Below are 19973 nucleotides of genomic sequence, written 5' to 3'. Positions count from 1 at the left end.
TCATTAAGAAATCCAACTCTGGATTTGCTATAGTGTTAATATATGTCGATGATATGAACCTAGTTAGAACTCTTGAAGAGCTCAATAAAACTGCTGAATATCTGAAAAACGAATTTGAAATGAAAGACTTTGGAAAAACAAAATATTATCTCGCCCTGCAAATCGAGCATTGTGCTAGTGGAATTTTGGTCCACCAATCAACTTACATTGAAAAAATCCTGAAGCGATTTGGCATGGACAAGGCTTATCCACTCAGCACGCCAATGATCGTTCGTTCTCTGGACATTAAGAAAGATCCATTCCGTCCAAAAGAAGATGTTGAAGTGGTTCTTGGTCCAGAAGTATCATATCTGAGTGCAATATGTGCTTTATTATATTTAGAACAATGTACTAGACCAGATATAGCTTTTTCAGTCAACTTGTTATCAAGGTATAGCTTTGCTCCAACAATTTGTAATTGGAAGAGAATCAAAGATGTATTGTGATACCTTCGTGGACAGTAGACATGGGTCTCTTCTACTCAAAGAAATCCACAAATAACCAGGTCTTTGTTGGATATATAAATGCTGGTTTTCTCTCTTGATTCGCATAAAGCCCACTCACAAACTGGATATGTGTTCAAGAATGGAGATACATCAATCTTATGGTGCTCAACAAAGCAAACATTAGTTGCTGCATCTTTAAATCACTCAGAAATACTTGCTTTACATGAAGCAAATCGTGAATGTTCTTGGTTAAGATCAATGATCCATCATATTCGGAATTCATGTGGTCTAACTTCGAAGACAGACAATCCAACTATCATCCATGAAGATAATGCAGCCTATGTTGCCCAAACGAAGGAAGGATTCATCAAAGGCGATAAGACTAAACATATACCTCCAAAGTTTTTCAGTGCACATGAGCTTCAGAAAGCTAAAGTTATTGAAATCAAACAAATCCATTCCAATGAAAATCTGGCAAACTTGTTCACCAAATCTCTACCAAAGTGCACGTTTCAGAAGTTAGTGCAAAGTATCGGATTATGTCAACTTACCAATCAGATAAATTTGGAAAATGTGGAATCAGGAAGAGATACATATCAGGGGGAGCATCCATGATACATGTATGTTGTACTCTTTTTCCATTAATTAGGGTTTTTCCCACTAGGTTTTTCCTACCAAGGTTTTAACGAGGCAACATAAGCATATTTAACACTATATCAACAATCCACGTAAAGTTGTACTCTTTTTCCTTTCCTATGGTTTTTTCCCATTGGGTTTTTCCGAGCAAGGTTTTAACGAGACAACTGATGTTGATAAGTGGGCATCCCAAGGGGGATTGTTGAAAATATTTGTGGGTTAATGAATGTCCACACAGTAATGTGGACTTGGGAAATGAATGAGGATTGTATTTTCAAAAGGTGTGTGCTGGAGTTGCTCTATAAATAGAGCGCTATGTGTACTATCAAAATACTAAGAGGAAGAAAAGATCAATAACATCAGTATCTATACCTCCCTCTTTTATTTATCATCTCCTTGTGTTATAGTTACATTGTGATATTTTACACATGATTCGCTTCTGTCACTAGTAAAGGTTATCTCTCTAACTTTTGCCTATTTATAACAATTGTAGCATAAATTTTGTTTATACAAAGCGACATCTTTATTCGGCACATTTACACAAAGCGCATGCAAGCTATTGAGAAAAGCCTAATTCCATGGTAAAGAGTATTTATCCCCACACTCGAAGATGGAGCTCCCCTTGTTTGGCTTAGGCCATTGCTGGTATGCAGGCACTAACAAGGGCTATGTGCCTAGAGAAAAAAAATGTTCGTCTACTTTCTTTCAGTACATGTCCTGTGTTTGCAGATTTTGCTGCTAGCTGTAAAGCTGAATAAACCTAATCCTGGAAACGCAAAGAATGTAACTTAACTAGGGGATTTATAAAACTTTATATTCCTCATTAGTTATTAATAACAAGGATAATATCACGAAGAAGATTGGGAAAATATGGGATGACAACATTCTCGCTCATATCTTCTAGTTGTACTTTCTAAAGATTAATTTTATAAAAAATCAACAATGAAATCTTTTAACTATAATTAACATTGTAAAAACTATTAATGTGTAAGTGAAAAACATAGTTTATTTATTCAATAACAGTTGATTTGACTAAACGACCTCGAATTTGATTAATTTTTTGCATAAATGATTCTTAAAACCTCGCCTAGAAAATAGATAATTCAAATCATATCGTATAATATTGCAGGATGAGAAATAAAACCGAGTTGAGAAATTAGAATGAGAAGGTTCAAATGAGAATGTTATTAGTATTATCTGATAAAAACAATTTAATCATTAAGCCGTTGGTCACACTAGGAGTTAGTTGATATGGATGGTTTAGCATTAAGGGCTACGTCCCAAGAAAATGCTCGAAAATTTGATTAAAAAGAAAAAAGAAAAAAGAAAAATCTAGGAAATGTGTTCAGTCAACATAGTTGCAGTTTCTCTTCGCACTGATCCCGATGGCGATACGCCAGCACGTACGTAACGCGAGGTCAACGACGCACATCCGTTAATTGTAGCGGCAATCCCAACCATAATCACTAAAGTACGCCGCCTTTTATCCTACGCTCGCATGCCTATGCAACCAATTGATCGTCGAAATTATTTTACTTTTTTGATGCCAAAAGCATTTTTGCCTGATATTTAGGACAAAGCCAATTCTCAGAAAATCCGCTTCTCAGAAAAACCAGAGAGAGCTCGATCATAATCTGAGTAAGTCATCTTTCTTAAATTACGGATTATGCTTCCATAATCTCTATGATTAATGCTTAATTAGTTCCGAAAATCTCTGTTCAATTCAATCTACTTCATTTATTTCTGTGAAAACTGTGTGCCCATTTCTCAAATTTCTTAGCCTGGAGCTGATTTTCGTTGAAATTTGAGATGAATTTTATGTGGGTTTTGTTGGGTTTTTTTTGTCAGTGGATAAAGTTCAAAACTTTATGTGGGTTTTTAATATTTTGATGGTGGAACTGAAAAAATGATTATTCTTCCTTTGGGATATTAAAAAGACTGGTAATTTTGGTTTATTGGTAGTTCTAGATGCATTGTTATGTATTAAAAGTTGAAATATTTGGGTTTGTAGGATAACATGGAAGATCCACGAGCGGAGCACAATCTTTGGGTCTTATGGAGAGGAAAGAGGTTTGATGTGAAGATCCATTCGGGTGCCACTCTTAAGGATCTCGGGCACGAACTGCAAAAGTTAACGGATGTTAAAGCAGATACGATGAGGCTAATTGTTCCAAAGTTTTCCGATAAAAGCTCGAAAATGTTGTCTCCTTTCTCTGATGAGCATCGGAACTTGAGTTTACAGGAAGCTTCATTCGTTGAGGTATCTTCTGAATACTTAAAACAGTTACCTAGATATTGCTATTTGCTACTGCTTTTGGAGTTTGGTGGTTCTACTTGTCTTTGTGACGCGATAACTGCCCTATCAGAAGCTTTATGTGAGTGACTTGCACGACAAGAAAACTTTAGAGCCCTTCTAATTTCTATTCAAGTTTCATAAATGAATACGTGCAATGAATGTATTGAAGGGGATAAGATGGATGTAATTTTGATGGATTGAATGTCTATAACTGAACTTTTGGAGTTCTTGCATGCTAACTGATTGATTTGTTCTTTTTCAGGGAAAGTCCATCAGAATGATGGGAGTGTCTGAAAACGAGGTTGATGAAGTTTTACAAAATGCAAAGGCAAACTTGGAGGTTGGAAGTTCACACAAACTGCAGAAGAACCCTGATATGGAGCCTGATCCTGATGCCCTGTCTGACAATCAGAACAAGTTTGAGCCCAGTCCTCATGATTCTCAGGGCACTGATGAATCATCATCTCAATTTACGGGAAGCGGGACCTTATTTGGAAAAGAATTCAGCGAGTCTATGATCTGTCAACCTGAGTTAGCAGGGACCGAGTCTCGTGAAGAACCAGATCCTGATAATATGGATATTATGGAAAGCAGGGGGCAAGCAAGGAATAATGTGGACGAACCTGATCCTGATGCCGAGGATGCAAAAGCAGATAATTTAGGATATAGTTCCTGTAGAAATATCATAAGACCTAGGAATAATGTGGACGAACCTGATCCTGATGCCGAGGATGCAAAAGCGGATAATTTAGGATATAGTTCCTGTAGAAATATCATAAGACCTAACCACGACAGTTCTTTGGTTACTGAAACCATCAAACATGAAGACGATCCAAGGAAGGCTTATAATGAACCTGATCCTGATGATTCCCAGTCAAATGGAGTCACTCGGGCAGAGCCTGATCCTGATGCTAATTTGGTGCATCCACAGAAAACATCCAGAATGCAGATTGATGAACCCGATCCAGATGATCAAGAATTTCAAAGAATTCAAGACCCTGTTACAATCTTTTGTAAATGCTTGCAGGAGAACATTAAGATGCTGGAAGCTGAGGTTAATCGCGCACAGGCTACCACAGTCCTCCAAACTATCTTTAAGATAATAAGGTATAGTAGTTTAGTTTGATTAACTTGTAGCCTTTCTCCATACACGTAAAAAGTTCCAGGCAGCGTATACCAGCTGGTTTAATCTTTTTAGAAACACCATGTGATAGGGTCGCAGTTATATTGAACTTGTTGCTCTGAAGCAATGTAGAACTCAGGTAGCACATGAAGTTAATAGAAGATGCATTGTTGGGTCATCTGTAAACCTTTGTGCATTGAGATGTTGATTGTGGCTTATTCATACACTTTTTTTTTTTTTGTAGGAATGTGCTCGAACACCCAGGTGAGACGAAATACAGGAAACTTCTCAAGGTATGGACATTGTTACCAGTGATAATCTTTCATTAAATTTAGCTTGAACAGGTGGAGTTTCCTCTTAAACATTTCTCCTAATAGCGATGGATATACATTGCAGGTGAACTTCACAATCCAAAGGAATGTGGCAAACTACAAAGGTATGCAACTTCCTCTACATTTAGATTCCGTATTTATTGATCTGGCTTGGTGAAATTTTCCCATCTTTAAATGGGAACCCTGAAGGGTTGGATAATAATCCCAGGACGGTCTAATGATCGAGCTACTGTAGCTTCATGATAAACTTTTTTGTTTTGCCGTTTTTCAATTTTGCAATAACAGCTGCCATGGAATTCCTTCTTCCGATTGGCTTCAACGAAAGCGTCATGGATGGAAAACAAGAGACTTATCTTGTGCTGAAGCAGGATGATCCGGGATTATTATGGCTTGCCAAGTCCACCCTTGAGACATGTATTTCCTGAAGACATTTCCAAGCAAAGAGTGCTCTGTCTCTCTGTGATCTCTATTGTGTTGCGTCTCATGTAAATATGTAATGCATGCTTGGCTTGGCTGTAGAACAATCGTTGTGTATATGATTACTGGGCATAAAATCATGTCAGGTGAACATTGTAATAAAAATAAAAATGGCTGTTTTATATTTCGACGCTGCTCACTGCCCGTCACACGCCGCTCACCAACTAGTTTTCGGCAGAGTGTTACTTATCTTACTAGATATACACGAAGAGGTCTCAAGTTCGAACTGCATTTGCGTTTGCAATAACACACCCAAAAACAAAAGTGCATCTAGCGAAAGATAACTTTTGTATTAATGGATCATGCGTTAATGATGAAATACAACTCCACTTACAGAACTGAAACCAAAGAAAGAAAATGACAACTTCCTTTATCACCCTGTCAAATCTTATAAGCTTAAAAAGTATGAGCACGAAAGAAAATGACAACTTCCCTTATCACCCTGTCAAATCTTATAAGCTTAAAAAGTATGAGCAGTCACTCCCACTTTACACAAAGTATGAGCAGTCACTCCCACTTTACATCCAGATATAAATAAAACTCATCCGAGTCGGGATACTTTGCTCCAACAGTTTGATCCGCAAAAGGGGTTTAAGAAACAGGAAAACTCAAGAACCATCCATTGGAATATCACAGGGGTTTGAATTCTGCGGGTTTGCACCGAAAGCACTTGCTGAGATGTTATTTTGAGGCTGGCTGGCTCCGAATGTAAAGTCTTGAGGAGGAATGTCTAAGGGAGGCCGGGCGAAAACAGAGGTAGCACCAACATTGTTAAATGTAGGGACGGGAACTGGATTATTGGGTCTTGGGAAGCCAAAGCTAAACAAAGGTGCAGCTGCCGGTGGGAAGGCTGGCAGGGTTGGGTTGCTCTTATCAGTTGATCCAAAAATCTTTTCCTCATACTCCTGCAGTTGCCGGTAATAAGCTGCATCCACAAACACAAATGAAAGTCAGAGGAAGGATAATTGTCCAGAACAAGTGGGCACTACTTTCATGCACGAACATTGCTAGGTAATATTCAGAAGGCTTGACAAACATGGCAGTCCACCATTTGCATTCTGCTCCTTCTAAGAAATGCTGAAACAGACCTTCATTGCATACCTTCAGTTAATTCAACAGCTGGTCTCCGTTCTTTCACCCACTGGTAACTCAGTGCTAGTCTCCATCCTCTAGATTTCATCAAATAAGCAATTACAATAGCCGGAGACCTGCAAAAATGAACATAGTTATTATCTCAAAAACAAACAAAAAATTTGATGATTAATATTTCATAAAAACCAATAGGCTGGTGGTTTAGCAATATATTAATTGCATAGGCTATGTGATCCACTATTTATGGAACACTCTAGACATAAACTAAAACAAAAAAAAATATCATTTTCAGTAATTCACCTCTTTTGCCCTGACATGCAGTGTACTAAAACGCGAGCCTTGTCCCTTTCACATTGCTCTACAAGATTAAGCACAGTTTCACTTCAATAAGCAAACAATGCAAATTTTGAAATGCTAATTATACTAAGAATATCCAAGCTAGCATCAGCAATTCTGAAATTCAATAGCGAAGCCATTCACTAATAAGTATTAAAATTTTCAGGTCGGTTACAGTAATTAAATGCTATAAATCACTTCAGTGATGTTCTGCTATCAAAACGCACAATAGCTCAGTAACTGCAGAGCGTGAACTAGTTATTTTTCATATTAACAACCTAGTAGAATGTGGTTCACTTAGCTCATCTAAAATTGATCAATTTAAGATTAAAATAAATATTCTTCCAACAAATTATCAGAAAGGTGCTAGACTGCCAGTCCGTCTCATTATTGACTTTGTCCATATCTTGATTCTAATTCTCAATTGGGAAGCTGACATGTAAACCTATAAGGTTGCAAATCCACTGAACCAGTGGACGGTACCAGAATGTGACAGGTGAATTCAGATATTTGGTCAAATAAAGCAAGAACTTAAACAAGGGGGCAATTAGGTAAGTGTGAATCAAGAAAGCTTTCTGTGTCGTGTTATCATAATGATCAAAACAAGGCCAAGGAAAAGGTCTGGGAAACATATCAAATTTAACCCTAAACCATCCAATCACCAAAAATAAAAAACTATTAATAATCCTATTCATCAAATTCCAATCCGTTAACATATAAAGATCCCACATTAAAGAACCCACCAACACAAATATCTTAATGTTCCCGTAACCAAGTTTCAGTGGCTCCGTACGTTCTTTGACTTAAATACTATGCCAGGAGGGAAATCCATAGAAAAACTATGAACCAATTGAAGTAGCAAATGTACTCAACTAAACTGAAAGCAACAGCGAACAATATGTTAAATGTGTGCATGTCAGCAAATGATGCAAACAGTAGGTCACGACAGCTATATATGAAGACTGAGTTTGAAAGGCAAATCTGTATTAGTGAAAATTATGAGCCAAATATCCCAGAATCATAACCATATAACGTGCTGAAATCTAGAATACATTAAACAACATATGTGAATTTATTATGGTAAAAAAGAGAAAGTACACACCTAAAAATTGATTTGCATCCTCAAATTGCAAAATCTTGTCATCTTGGAGGTAGTGATAAGTGAAGGAGTTCTTGTAGAGATTTTGACAAGCAGGAACCGTCTGCATATAGAGGGAGAAAAACATCACACCAGAATGTCAAGACTTCGATTGTTGGAGACTGAATCACTATTTCAACCAACACAACACAACAAGTAATCTACAAATATTAGCTCAGTAGCAAAGATCATCAAAATCAACCCAATGATCATAAATCTTCAAGGCCAAATAGTGAAAACTAATTCATTATCCAAGTCCATATCTATTCATAACCCTAGACACAGCCTTAATCCACCTTTCTTACTTCTCATATGAAATTATATCTTCTATTGCAGAGGAGTTAACCACCTATATGACCACTACGCAGCTTATCCTTGGATGCTACCATTCGCCTCTTCATGTTCCGCTATCTATCTCAACAGCCAACTACTTCAATCTAAGAGACAAGCTAACTTTTGATCTCAACCATTCCGTTTAACGATGGATGCTCTTGCAGCTATCTCATTGACTTCCCAATTATTTACATAAACAATGCAACAAAAGCACTTCCTCATACCGCAGATAAAATTTCAGCTTTGGCATCTCTTATCCATCATAAATACAGTTCTCCAAAAGCACAACTAATTTGCACAAATCAACATACGAAAACAAATTCGGCTACAGAAATCGAACCTATAAACCAAACTGATCCATTCCAAATAGCAAAACCGAACCAGAAACGCAGTATCGTATTCACAATCCTATAACCAAAACATACAAATCAAAAGTACAAAATCTTACATTTAGGACACGAGAGATTCCCTGAGTCTTGAGAAGTTCAGAGCGAGAAGCGTTATCGTAGCTGCCCAAATAGAGGAACTCCGGCAGGATCTCAGACGGAAAAGCACTAACTTGGATCGAAGTTCTCTCAGAAACCGCCGGCATTCGATGGCCGCAGACCCCACAGACCTCCCCTTCTTCGTATTTGTGATAGTGCCCACAAACCCCACATGGATTCTCCCTCTCCCTCTTCCTCATACCCTAATTGCAGCAAGATTACGCACCGACCCAAATGAGAAAAGGAATTCCAAATCACAAAACAAGCAAAACCCAGATAAAAAAAACCAGAGAAATCGAGGTGGGTTCCTCAAAGATTGTGTCTTTGATAAAGACCAAGGTGGGAAAAAAAGAGAGGGAGATTTATAGAGAGAGAGAGGGGCAGAGAGAGATTTAGAAGGCGTTACAAGGAAGCGTAGTTTTATCAGATTGATGAAGATTTATGAGCTCTCGGATTCGCGCTTTGGCTTTGGCTTTGGCTTTTGGGCGTCACTCACTGACAAAGCTGTCCTTACTGGCGGTGGGAGACAATACAGTAGAAAAGAGAGAGAGAGAGAGAGAGGAGAGATGTAGGGTGGGGACTGGGGAGGGAGGGCGGAAATCACGGCAGTACGTGTTTATCCATATTGTTTATATACTATTTCATTCCCCATTTATGATGGAAAGAGAAATATGAGAGGGAGATATGGTATTGGTGTGATTTTTGATTGATGCTCCGCTTCTTCCTTGTTCTTGCTGAAGGCCGTGCAGCAGAAAAGCCAGACTTCCTTTTCTTTTGATAATTCAATGCACAGGGGGTTATTTTCTGCAAAGCCCCAGGGCCCCCATCCACATTAGTACCCAATCACACTGTTCCTTTGGACCACATATTGTGTGGAGCCCATTTACAGTTTTCTCCAATTATGTGACGACACGTGGATTCTACTATTCATGAGTCATGGCAGCTTCTAGTTTTTTTCATTGGAAACCGGGTCCATTTCGGATCCAAATGAACTAAATCTAATAATCAAATAATTCGGATCATTAAAATTTGATCCAACTACTACAATTATTATAACTTTTAGAGGAGCCCTTTGTTTGTAGCTATTGAATCAAATTTCAATGGTCTAGATGATTTGATCTTTGAGCTCAGTTCCTGTGGATCGAGAGGAAATCCGGTTCCTTTTCGTTGTCTTTGTTTTTGGATATGAAAAAACTCACTTGGATAATGGAGAAATTTACGTACAATTTTTTCTTTTAAGAAAAAAAAAATGACTTTTACAAACCCTTTTTGGTTTTCACACATCTTTGTTTAAACATGATCCTTGAATTCCATTTGACTTATCCAATTCAATTATTAAAAATAAAGAGGATTGTGTAAGAAGTTAAAAGTTTTTGTCAAAGAAATTTACCTACTATAAACTACTAAGACAACGATATTTCAACTCAATTATGTATTTAATTAGAAAACTTATAACATTCAATGTCAATAATACAAGCACGTGGCACGTCTAAATATTTATCCACAATGTTATATGATATATTATTGTATCATTAATACGAAACATCATTAGAAAAACGTAAGTAGCTTTACTGATTTAGGTGCATCCTGTGGCAAGGCCTAAAGTCAAGCCGGGTAAGATATCTTAGCGAAACAATCGTTTAAAGGAGTTGAACCCAAAAAGCCATGACCATTGTTGGCGCTCTGAAAACAATGGCTTCTCCCGCTTGGCGCAAACTCTTCACTCGTCGCATGTCCTCTTCTTTCTTTCACCCCATCCACCCCCTCGTTCTCGCCGAGTCGTCATCACCGGTACTCTCTTTCTCCTCCCTTTTCTGTCTCTCATCCTCTCTGTAATCTTAGCTTGGTGCGCTCTGGTTTGCAGGGCTGGGCATGGTGCCGTCATTGGGATGAGGGGTGGAGACGACGTGGAAGATGACTCATAGAAGGCGATTGCGCCATAAGGGCACTGACCCCTGAATATATCAAGATGAACGGCTTTGATTCAGACACACAATCATGCACCTTCGACAAGCTCACCTCCAAGGTTGCTGCAATCGTGCCCTGTGGAAGCAACCCAGGTGAATTTAACGAGGAATTGTGGCTCATTTCCAAGGTAATTAGTTTAATTTAGTATCAGATAGTGAAAGTTTCGGCTGGCATTTAGTACTACGATTTACTGGTATTTCTTGCAAGCGGAGGTCTTGGCTTGGATAACGAGTGCGATACTAATTTAGTATGGCTGACTCATGTATAAAAAAATACTGAAAGTTTCATGCTTTTACTGAAATGTGTACAATGTATATGTGTATTATGTCAGGATCATCGTTCAATGGCGAGGTTTATTGGGTATGCGCTGTATGCTGCTGTAGAAGCACTTAAGGATGCTAGTTGGATCCCCACTGAGCCTGAAGAAAGGGAAAGAACGGTAATTTCAAATTTTAAGTCGGTAATTAAGATGATTGAAAATGTGGGTTTATGTTAATTTGATGGATGGCAGGGAGTCCCAGTTGGTGGGGGAACTGGAAGTAACAGTCATATATTGGACGCTGCGCAAATGATTTGTGAGAAGGTTGGTTTTTTGTTTTACATTTCCGGTTGTCAAAATATCTATGCAATGACATGGGAAATGGTAGAAAGAACAAAACTTGATATGTGCTGTTTCTATTTGTCTAATAAGTGTATTCGTCGGCTTAGTCCTTTCTTCATTCCTCAGATACTAATCAACATGGCATCTGGTCATATCAGCATGAAATATGGATTCCAGGTGTGTGAACAACTTTCTGAGACACATTACGTATGTTACAAGTGTTACATGGACAAAGGTTGGTCATTTATTCAAATTCTGATGTATTTATGCAAAGACCATCATGGACGGAGATGTAGGTCATTAGCTATCATGTTGGTCTTTTTTCAAGTTTGAAGTTGGCACCGAACCATTAACCATTGAACCAATCGAGTGATTAGTTGACAAGAGTGCCAAAAACAAGATGGACTGCAATAGCTCTCATGAAGCCATGAATCATGTTCTGCCCTTTTTCAATTTTCATACCGAAAAGTCTCTCCTCTGTTTGAAGGTCATGTGTACGTATTCTCATGTAGTAAAACATACATCTGGTGTTGTTTTTAAACATAGGGACGAAATCATGCTGCAGTAACAGCTTGTGCTACTGGAGCACATTCTTTGGGGATTCCACAAGGATGATTCAGTTTGGAGATTCAGATGTTACGGTGGCTGGAGGCACATAGTCTAGCATTGATGCTTTATCATTAGCAGGATGTTGTTCCACTGCTATATAAATTTTATAAGCCTTTTTTGTGTCTTGGCCATGTACCTCACAAGTGCACAATGCTTTAATACTGAATTTCCAGCCTGCATTGGTTGAAATGTACTTGGCTCTGCTCACAAAACTAGCTTCACTTTTAAGGGCGTTATACTTTGTTGCTATTGTTATCTTGTTTAAAGGATTTTTCTTTTTGATTTCCAGGTCAAGGGCAATGACTACTAAGAGACCATTTTAGAATATTCCAAACATAAGAGTATGTGGGTTTATGGGCCTACGTTTTCTATTTCTCTCAAGGAAAAATAATCCTAATCTCCAATTGCTTGGAATTCAAGGTTCCTACCGCTTTACTGTAACAGTACTTGTAAACAAGAGCCCCGGTTCTTTTGGTCGGCAACTTGGCACTCAAATCCCGTCATGTTCACCGAGAGAAAAGTTCAAGGCAACATCTCAGAGAACCCGTACACAAATACAAGTTCGAACATCCAAAAGCAAGACGAAAGGATGGGAAATAATGATGATGAAAGCACCAAGGATGTGGAAGCAATACGGAGGCTTGAATTACCAGACCTTGCTATATAACCATCAAATCCTCCGATTCCTTCCCACTAAATCTGCCGTCCGCATGAGTTTTCTTTCCAAGCAATGGGAAGGTGTGTGGTCTTCAGTCCCTATATTAGATTTCTACGAGGGAAACATTGATCATACACTCGACAATCAGCCAAGAAAGTTCATCAAGATTTGGGAAAGGTATGCGGATCAATTCCGTGAGAACGACAAGCAAGTCTTAGACAAATTCATGCTTCGCATGAGGTACTTTGTTGACGACACTACTCTGGTCGATAAATGGTTGAATTTTGCGATTGTGAGAGGCATCAAAGAGTTGGATATCAGCCTCCCAAAGAAAAATGCAGAGGACAGAACAAATGGCTACTTGTTATCCCTGCGGACTGTTAGTGCTGCAAAATATCTAACTAGTTTAAATTTGGAGCATGTGGGAATACAAGGTTTCTCTGGTCTTGTACCTTGTTCTTCCTTGAAAGGATTGTCCCTCAAAAATGTGGATTTGGAAAACTTTGATCTCATCGACATGTTTAAGTTATGCCTTTCCATCGAACATTTGTCATTGTCATGTGTTATGAGGAGCATGGTCTTTCTTTTTCCAGAATCCAGCCTCAAATACTTGGAAATTATGCATTGCTCGGGTGCGAGGTTGATTGTAGTTCGTGCTATGTATCTCAAATCTTTGAAATTTGTTTCAGGTTCAGATCAAAGCTGGAGAATGAGATTGGAAGAGCTCGCGATCATGGGAGCTAAGAACCTGAGAAGTTTTGTATTATGTGGAAGCATATGCTATGTGAAGGATGCATTTATTAATCCAAAAGTAACATATTTCCTTTTTAATGGTTCTGTGAAGTTGATCTCTTCGATTAAATTGGGCCCTGCAGGCTCATCGGAACACTTATCTGCGCTGAGAGATTATCTCGAAAGTTTTGATTGCTCCGAAGACATGTCCCTCTATATTCAAGATGCCAAGGTATATATATCAGCCACTTTACAGTTTTTGTATTTATGCATCTAATATTCCACGTTCTGCAGTTGATTCCTTACTAACAATTTCCTTTTTAACTCTCTGTGTTGTGTGAACAGTGTAGTCCTTCATCTTTCCAGAAAGTTTCAGAAAGACCTGCTCTCCACCATTGCGTAATCTCAAACATAACGTCACCGCCAAGATGCCTCCGGCAACTGAGGCAGAAGATTCCGAGTTGAGGGACTCCTTGCTTTGGATAGCACCTTCTGCATATATACCACAAATTGAACACTGGACATGATGAAATGGAGGACCTATGATTTTTAGTTGTTTTCACTTTCGAAGTTTAGGGTTTCATACAATCTTCTTCATTTTTTCGAAGTTTAGACTTTCCGTTAATCTCTAGCACAAAAGAAATTAAAATTTTTGTCTTCTTCATGTGAATGGTTTCGTTGAAGACATTTCGTATTTACTTCAGTATGAACTATTTCATGCAGTAATTAATGGATACGTAAACTGTTTTCCGGCAATGAATAAAATTAAAAGGGTTGAAGAACATTAACCATGTAGCAACTAGCAAGCAGTTTTCTCTAACAAAAACATGTACACCGGTGTTGTTACAAACGTAGAACAAGTTATATGTTACAATTTCTCACATTCAACGAGCGGAAGGGTTCTTCTTCCCTCTGATCTTTACATATGAACATTGAACTGCGCTATACAAAAAGGAACGTTGAGGCTTTAAATCCTCGTGAGGAAAGTCCAAGTCACGAATGATGTATGCGTTTAGACAAAGTTGTGCAGAAGCCAATTAAGACTGTGATTGCGATGCCACATATATTACGTCGCCGCAGACCATGATTCTTGAACTCGAGCAGACTAGTTCAGCGTTTTGAAGGGTGAAGCCGTGAATGATTGGTATAGGGAATTCCTTGAGAAAACCGAGACACTTTAGGGAGATGACGACGGATGCGAAGGCTTGGTCGGCAGCTTGGACTTGCAGGTGGGTCGGCGGTGAAAGGAAGAAGGAAGCTATGAGGAGGAAGAGAACAGTTGCTGGCGCCATTGAAGTCTCTGGAGAAGAGAAGACAAAGAGGACTGATTCCTTTTTTTTTTTTTTTTTGTCTTGGTTTTGGCTTTGGCTCAAGGACAAACATGCAAAAAGCGCAAAGATTTAACAAACTAGACAAAACTCTTGGTATGTCAAATGTCCAAAACACCCCCACATTTTTTGGCTTTGTTCGGTGGGTGAGCTTTTTGGAAGAATAAAAGTTTAGAGAGAGTTTCACAACCTGCGGTAGGGCATACCCACTATCTCAAGTCGAAAGGACTTACGTGTAGCATTTAATTATAAGCTATCATCAATATGAATTTACGTAAGAATTTATAGATTGCATCAATAAAAACTGCTTACAGCGAAACTCAAACTTTAGTGAGATAACACACAAGACAAAGACCTAACCAATTTGAGCCAACCGTTGTTAGGCCATCTCCAAACGAGGGCTGGACAAATGGCTAGTTTTAGCCCTCTGGTCCTCAAATAAATTAATATTTTAATAAATAGTACATAGCCATATTTGCCTCCATCTCCAATCGAGGGCCAAAGGGCCATATGACTCATTTTAGCCCTATTACAAAAAACTGTCTCCAACCGAGGGCCAAATTTTGTAAAATAGAAGTTATAAGAAAAAAAAATGGAATTTCAAAAAAATATGAATTTTGTAGAAAAAAAAAAGGTTTAAATTCATTAATTTTGTTTTTTTTAATACAACGGCTAGTCAGCTAGTCGTTGGATTCAAATTTTTGTTTAAGCATTCCTGTCTGTTATAACCGATAGGAATATATTTATATTAAATATGAATTCATTCCTGTCGGTTATATCCGACAGGATTGGTGATATTTCTGGCCAGCCCCGGGCTGCAGCCAACCCTTTGGCTCTTTGGCCCTTTTAGATTCCGTGGGGCCCATGAGCCCTTTGGCCTAACCCTAGGTTGAAGATAATTTTTGAGTTATTTTCAGTCTTGTGATTCTCTGGACTTTTCGATTGGAGATGACTTTAGCTTTTGGTGGTGAGCTTTAAACGAGGGGGAGTAAGTTGGGAAAGAAGTAGAGGGACTAAAGTGGAATTTCCCCTCCACTGCTACGAATGACACCACGCATTTGGCACAACTTTTAACTTGGCGTTAAATTAAAAATTGGATCTTTTCCTCTTGTGGGGGAAGAAGAAGAAACAAGAAAAGGAGGCCAAAGCAGCCGAAGATGGCGTTGCAGACGGGGGTTTCCGGCTCCAAGGTTCTCATCCTCGTCGGAGCAGGTCAGGATTATTGAATTTTATTCCTATTTTACCCTTTTTCACTTTGTTTTCTTTCCATTTTGATCTAAATTCTAGAAATTTGATTGATCAGAAACAAAATTCTGAAACTTTGAAGGATATAACCTTATTGAAACTGAAATTGCACAGATAGCAAGTAAATTTGGGTACAAATAGCAATTAGTTGGTGAACTGAGTGATAAGTAGTGCAGACTGTCTTTTGGCTGCTATGGCTGCTGGACACAGATTCAGGGTTTAAACTATTTTTCATTCTTCTGGGTGTGTAGATGTTTGTTTATTTATTTTTTCTATAAACTGTTGTAATCTAATGGGATTGGGATTCGAACTTGGTGCAAGGGGGCGGGAACGCTTCCTTACCCAACTGGCCTAACTCCTCGTCTGCTTTTCTTGGGGTGTAGATTACTAAGTGGATTCTTGTTCCTTTCATAAGTAATAATCCTAGTGCTTCAAAAGTATAATTCCTTTCTATTTTAATGAGAATTTTTAGTAGGAAAGGACGGAAAAACAAAATATAACACAGAACGGTTTACAAAACACAGTTTGTATATAGGTCTTTGTACCTTTCCATGTATTACTATTTTCCTCTAACTAGTATATATTTTGCGATTCAGGCTTGACCAGTTCGATAGTTTTGAGGAGCGGGCGATTGTCTGAACTTATTGCACAGCTTCAGGATATACTGAAGGGTGTAAATGAAGCTGATATCTTGCCTGAGAAGTTTGATAGTGCAATTATCAGAGCTCAGGTATTGCAGCTTGAATTCAAACGGTGACAAATAGTATTAATATGTGATGGCTCGACCAATATTGTCATCTACTTAAAGTCTTAAACCAAAAATTATATTGAAACTTTATTTATCTTTCTTTTTGAACTCTAGAAGTTGAGGGTGAAGGTGCCATGCTATAATACCGGAACTGTTATGGTTTTGTCCTCTTTTTTCAACTGTTTAGTCCATAAATGTGGTTATATTATGCTCGTAGATAAATAATTTCTTTGCAGGGTTTGCATAAGTTAATACTTACATGTGTTTTTTACCTTCAGATTCAACAATTGGCTCGAGAAATCAGGGAGTTAACCTCATCTGGCCCTGTAACCGTCTACAATGAGAATTCTTCCTCTAGTGGTATAAACAGTTCTTCAGAGGCTTTATAACGGTTTTGTGATTTTCATAGATTAGAGTTTCTATGAATTGTTCAGAAACCACTTTGCACATTTATTCTCTGCCTGGGAAGATAGAGATGTTCACATATTTCATGTCACAGCAGGGAGTTATGCTTCATATTTAGTTCCAGCTGCTGCAATTGGTGCAATGGGCTATTGTTACATGTGGTGGAAGGTACCTCTCCAAAAATTTGTCGTGGAAATCACAAAGACATTCTATGTAGTTCTGCACTTGTAAGGATTTGTATCATTGCTGATCTACGGGTATGTCTGTGATATCTTACAGGGCTGGTCATTTTCTGATGTAATGTTTGTAACAAGGCATAATATGGCAAATGCTGTTGCAACCGTGTCCAAACAATTAGAGAATGTGCATGAAACATTGGCGGTAAGTCAGATGTGTTGGCCATGGTGTGGTTGGCTTTTCCAGATGGTAATCCTCAAATGGGTCTGCAGCATGCTGACGTCTTGACTATCGTTTTGCAGAGTACAAAAAGGCATCTGTCGAAGAAGCTGGAAAACTTGGATTGGAAGGTGGAGGAGCAGAAGGAAATAACTCAGCTTATCGCAAATGATGTATGAAACATTATATTTACGTACTTTCTTTTCAATTATGTATTTACATACTCTGATGTAAATAACTACTCACTATGATCGTATCCATTTTCCATTTCATTTGAATGCAGGTGAATGAGGTGAAAACAAACCTTTCTCAAATTGGGTTTGATGTAGAAATGATTCATCAGATGGTGTCTGGGTTGGTGAGTTGATATATTTTCTTTAATATGTTCTTTTATGTTACTCAGAAATGCTTTAAGCTTATCGGAGTTCTTATGTTGTATTTGTTAATTGGCTCAACAGGAAGAGAAGGTCGACTTTATTGAGAGCAAACAGGTTATATTTCTGGTTATGCTACGACTTTGGAAATCTTCTATTTTCTTTTCGTCTTTGTAGTCATTGATTTGACCCTTTTGTTTTCAATACAGGATGCAACCAACTCAGGTCTGTTGTATCTATGCCAAGTAGCAGACGGCGTCAAAGGTCAGCTGGATACTAAACCCTTACAGGTCAGAATATTTTCTTTTTGTTCTTTAGAAAACTGATTACTAAATGAGCTAGGGGATATATCTAGTTAATCGATGAAATTGGCTTACTGCACGTCAACATTGTCAAGTACCCATCGTCCTCCTCAATCAGTTACCAAGTTATCTTAGTAGTCGTGTATCTGCAGAATGTCTCAGCTAAGCTAGGAAAGCATTCACCAATGGCAATAGAGGATAAATCACCCAAGGTAGATTGACCCTCATTTTCTTACGTTTTCCACATTACGCTTTTTTAATTTTTGGTTGTAACATGTCCAAACTTTGAAACATACTTTAGGGCCTTCAATTCTTTGCTGACAACGAAGAACGGAGCACAACGGAGAAATCAATGACAAAAAAGAATGATCCCAACATCTTCCCTGGAGAAAAAGTTCCAGCAATAAAAACAAGAATACACCGATCATATCCAGTTGGGATTTCTTTGACCCGGGACAAAATGGGCTCGGGTATGTGATTTTTTTGTTTGTTTTTCTTTTTGGGTTTGTTTTCGTCATAAGTGATTTATTTTATGAAGGGCCGCCTTCGCAATTCATATTTCATATTGATTCTTGCTGTAACTTCTGACTTTTTGTTCTCTGCTTAAGGAGAATTACAGGGAGTGCAATTTGTGGTTGTCATACATGTATAAAATAAAGTCGAATAGTCTTGTAATTGTGATGGAATTTGTTCAATTTACTGCATCAATGTGTTGTAGAAACATCCGAGTACTATATGCCACATTCGTCGGAGTTGAAACAGAAGGCTCAGTCCCCCGAATCTATGATCGGACTTGAGCTCATGGCCGAGAGCTCATAGCTCTGATCGGACTTGAAACTAACGTAAAAGGTTCAAGATTCAGTTTCAACTCTAAAGAAACTCCACTAGTGTATAAGTGTAATCTCCAAAGAATTTGAGATTGGAACATGAAACATGCATAAAACTTGGGCATGGTGTTGCAAAAACTCGCAGCATTTAGTTCATTAATGGCAAAATTTTACAGCGCAGGTCTTTCTAAATTTCTTTGGAAAGAAGAGATCCTAAACCATGCACACAAACAAAAATTTGAGAACGGAATGATTCCCGCAAGTTACATGACGTTAATGACAAGTAGTCGAGTCTCGATGGAAGGGAACTTGAAGTTATGTTTGAAGAAACCAGTGAAGTTATCCAATTCTACTTTCTTCATGGACAAACTTTTCAAGGATGGAAGGGTTATATCAACAGAATATCTCCACTGACGATTTATTTCCACATACTCCAAATTTAAACTAGCTAGAGATTTTGCAGCATTACCAATGGTTTCTAAAGGTAAGGAGAAGAACTTATCTGGTATGCGCCAGAAATACTTCGTGTTTGGTTTGCATTCTACCTTGTCCTCCCAGTTTTCCTTTGGAAGGCTGATATCCAACTCGTTGACGCCTCTCTCGATTGCAAAGTTTAACCACTTACATACAATAGTTGCGTCTCCATCGAAGTACCTCATGTGAAGCTTGAATTTGAATAAGAGCTGCTTGTCATTCTCACGGAATTGATCTAAATACCAGTCCCAATCTTTGATGAAGTTTCTTTGACGTTGATCATCAAAGTTATGATGAACGTTGCCCTCATTAAAATCTAGTACAACAACTGAAGACCTAAGGCCTTCCCATTGCTTGGAAAGAAAGCTCATCCGGGCCACGGGTATAGTGGGAAGGAGTTGGAGGATTCAGTTGATAACACAGTCTAGTACATGACATTGCCGCAGTAGTTCGGCATCCTCCATGTTCGGTTCATCATTATTTGCCTTCATGTCGTCTTGCTTTCTGATCTTCAAACCTTTTTGTGTACGCGTTCTTTGGGATGTCGGCTTACACTTTTGCTTTGCTGGATTT

General features: G+C 38.4%; 3 protein-coding genes and 1 pseudogene across 5 annotated transcripts; 3 read left to right on the top strand and 1 right to left on the bottom strand.

The window, feature by feature from the left end:
- Positions 1-2465: 2465 nt before the first annotated feature.
- Positions 2466-5473, top strand: LOC137708256 (uncharacterized). 2 transcript variants are annotated; one of them, XM_068447296.1, is made up of 7 exons: positions 2483-2592; positions 2695-2759; positions 3133-3381; positions 3680-4524; positions 4785-4833; positions 4937-4976; positions 5158-5473. In XM_068447296.1, the coding sequence occupies exons 3-7, from the start codon at positions 3139-3141 to the stop codon at positions 5295-5297; spliced, it is 1317 nt and encodes a 438-aa protein (XP_068303397.1). In that variant the 5' UTR covers positions 2483-2592; positions 2695-2759; positions 3133-3138; the 3' UTR covers positions 5298-5473. The 2 variants fall into 2 exon arrangements, with proteins under 2 accessions (XP_068303396.1, XP_068303397.1); XM_068447295.1 differs by having other exon boundaries at positions 2466-2759.
- A 145-nt stretch (positions 5474-5618) lies between these two features.
- Positions 5619-9514, bottom strand: LOC137708257 (protein-tyrosine-phosphatase IBR5-like). Its single transcript, XM_068447297.1, has 5 exons — positions 8697-9514; positions 7880-7979; positions 6742-6799; positions 6451-6557; positions 5619-6274 (listed from the first exon to the last, which is right to left on the bottom strand). The coding sequence occupies exons 1-5, from the start codon at positions 8931-8933 to the stop codon at positions 5958-5960; spliced, it is 819 nt and encodes a 272-aa protein (XP_068303398.1). The 5' UTR covers positions 8934-9514; the 3' UTR covers positions 5619-5957.
- An 884-nt stretch (positions 9515-10398) lies between these two features.
- LOC137709558 (3-oxoacyl-[acyl-carrier-protein] synthase, mitochondrial-like) lies at positions 10399-13075 on the top strand (annotated as a pseudogene).
- Positions 13076-15690: 2615 nt separating this feature from the next.
- LOC137708321 (uncharacterized) lies at positions 15691-18820 on the top strand. Of its 2 annotated transcripts, none has more exons than XM_068447378.1 (11): positions 15691-15841; positions 16471-16604; positions 16901-16982; positions 17125-17195; positions 17307-17408; positions 17507-17596; positions 17707-17781; positions 17882-17914; positions 18007-18087; positions 18252-18311; positions 18401-18820. In XM_068447378.1, exons 1-11 carry the CDS (start codon positions 15787-15789, stop codon positions 18575-18577), a joined length of 960 nt encoding a protein of 319 aa, XP_068303479.1. In that variant the 5' UTR covers positions 15691-15786; the 3' UTR covers positions 18578-18820. The 2 variants fall into 2 exon arrangements, with proteins under 2 accessions (XP_068303479.1, XP_068303478.1); XM_068447377.1 differs by having other exon boundaries at positions 17122-17195.
- Positions 18821-19973: the final 1153 nt, after the last annotated feature.

The sequence above is a fragment of the Pyrus communis genome, chromosome 11 (assembly GCF_963583255.1).
Source record: "Pyrus communis chromosome 11, drPyrComm1.1, whole genome shotgun sequence".
Taxonomy (NCBI): Eukaryota; Viridiplantae; Streptophyta; class Magnoliopsida; order Rosales; family Rosaceae; genus Pyrus; species Pyrus communis.
This window is presented reverse-complemented; position numbering and strand designations above follow the sequence as displayed.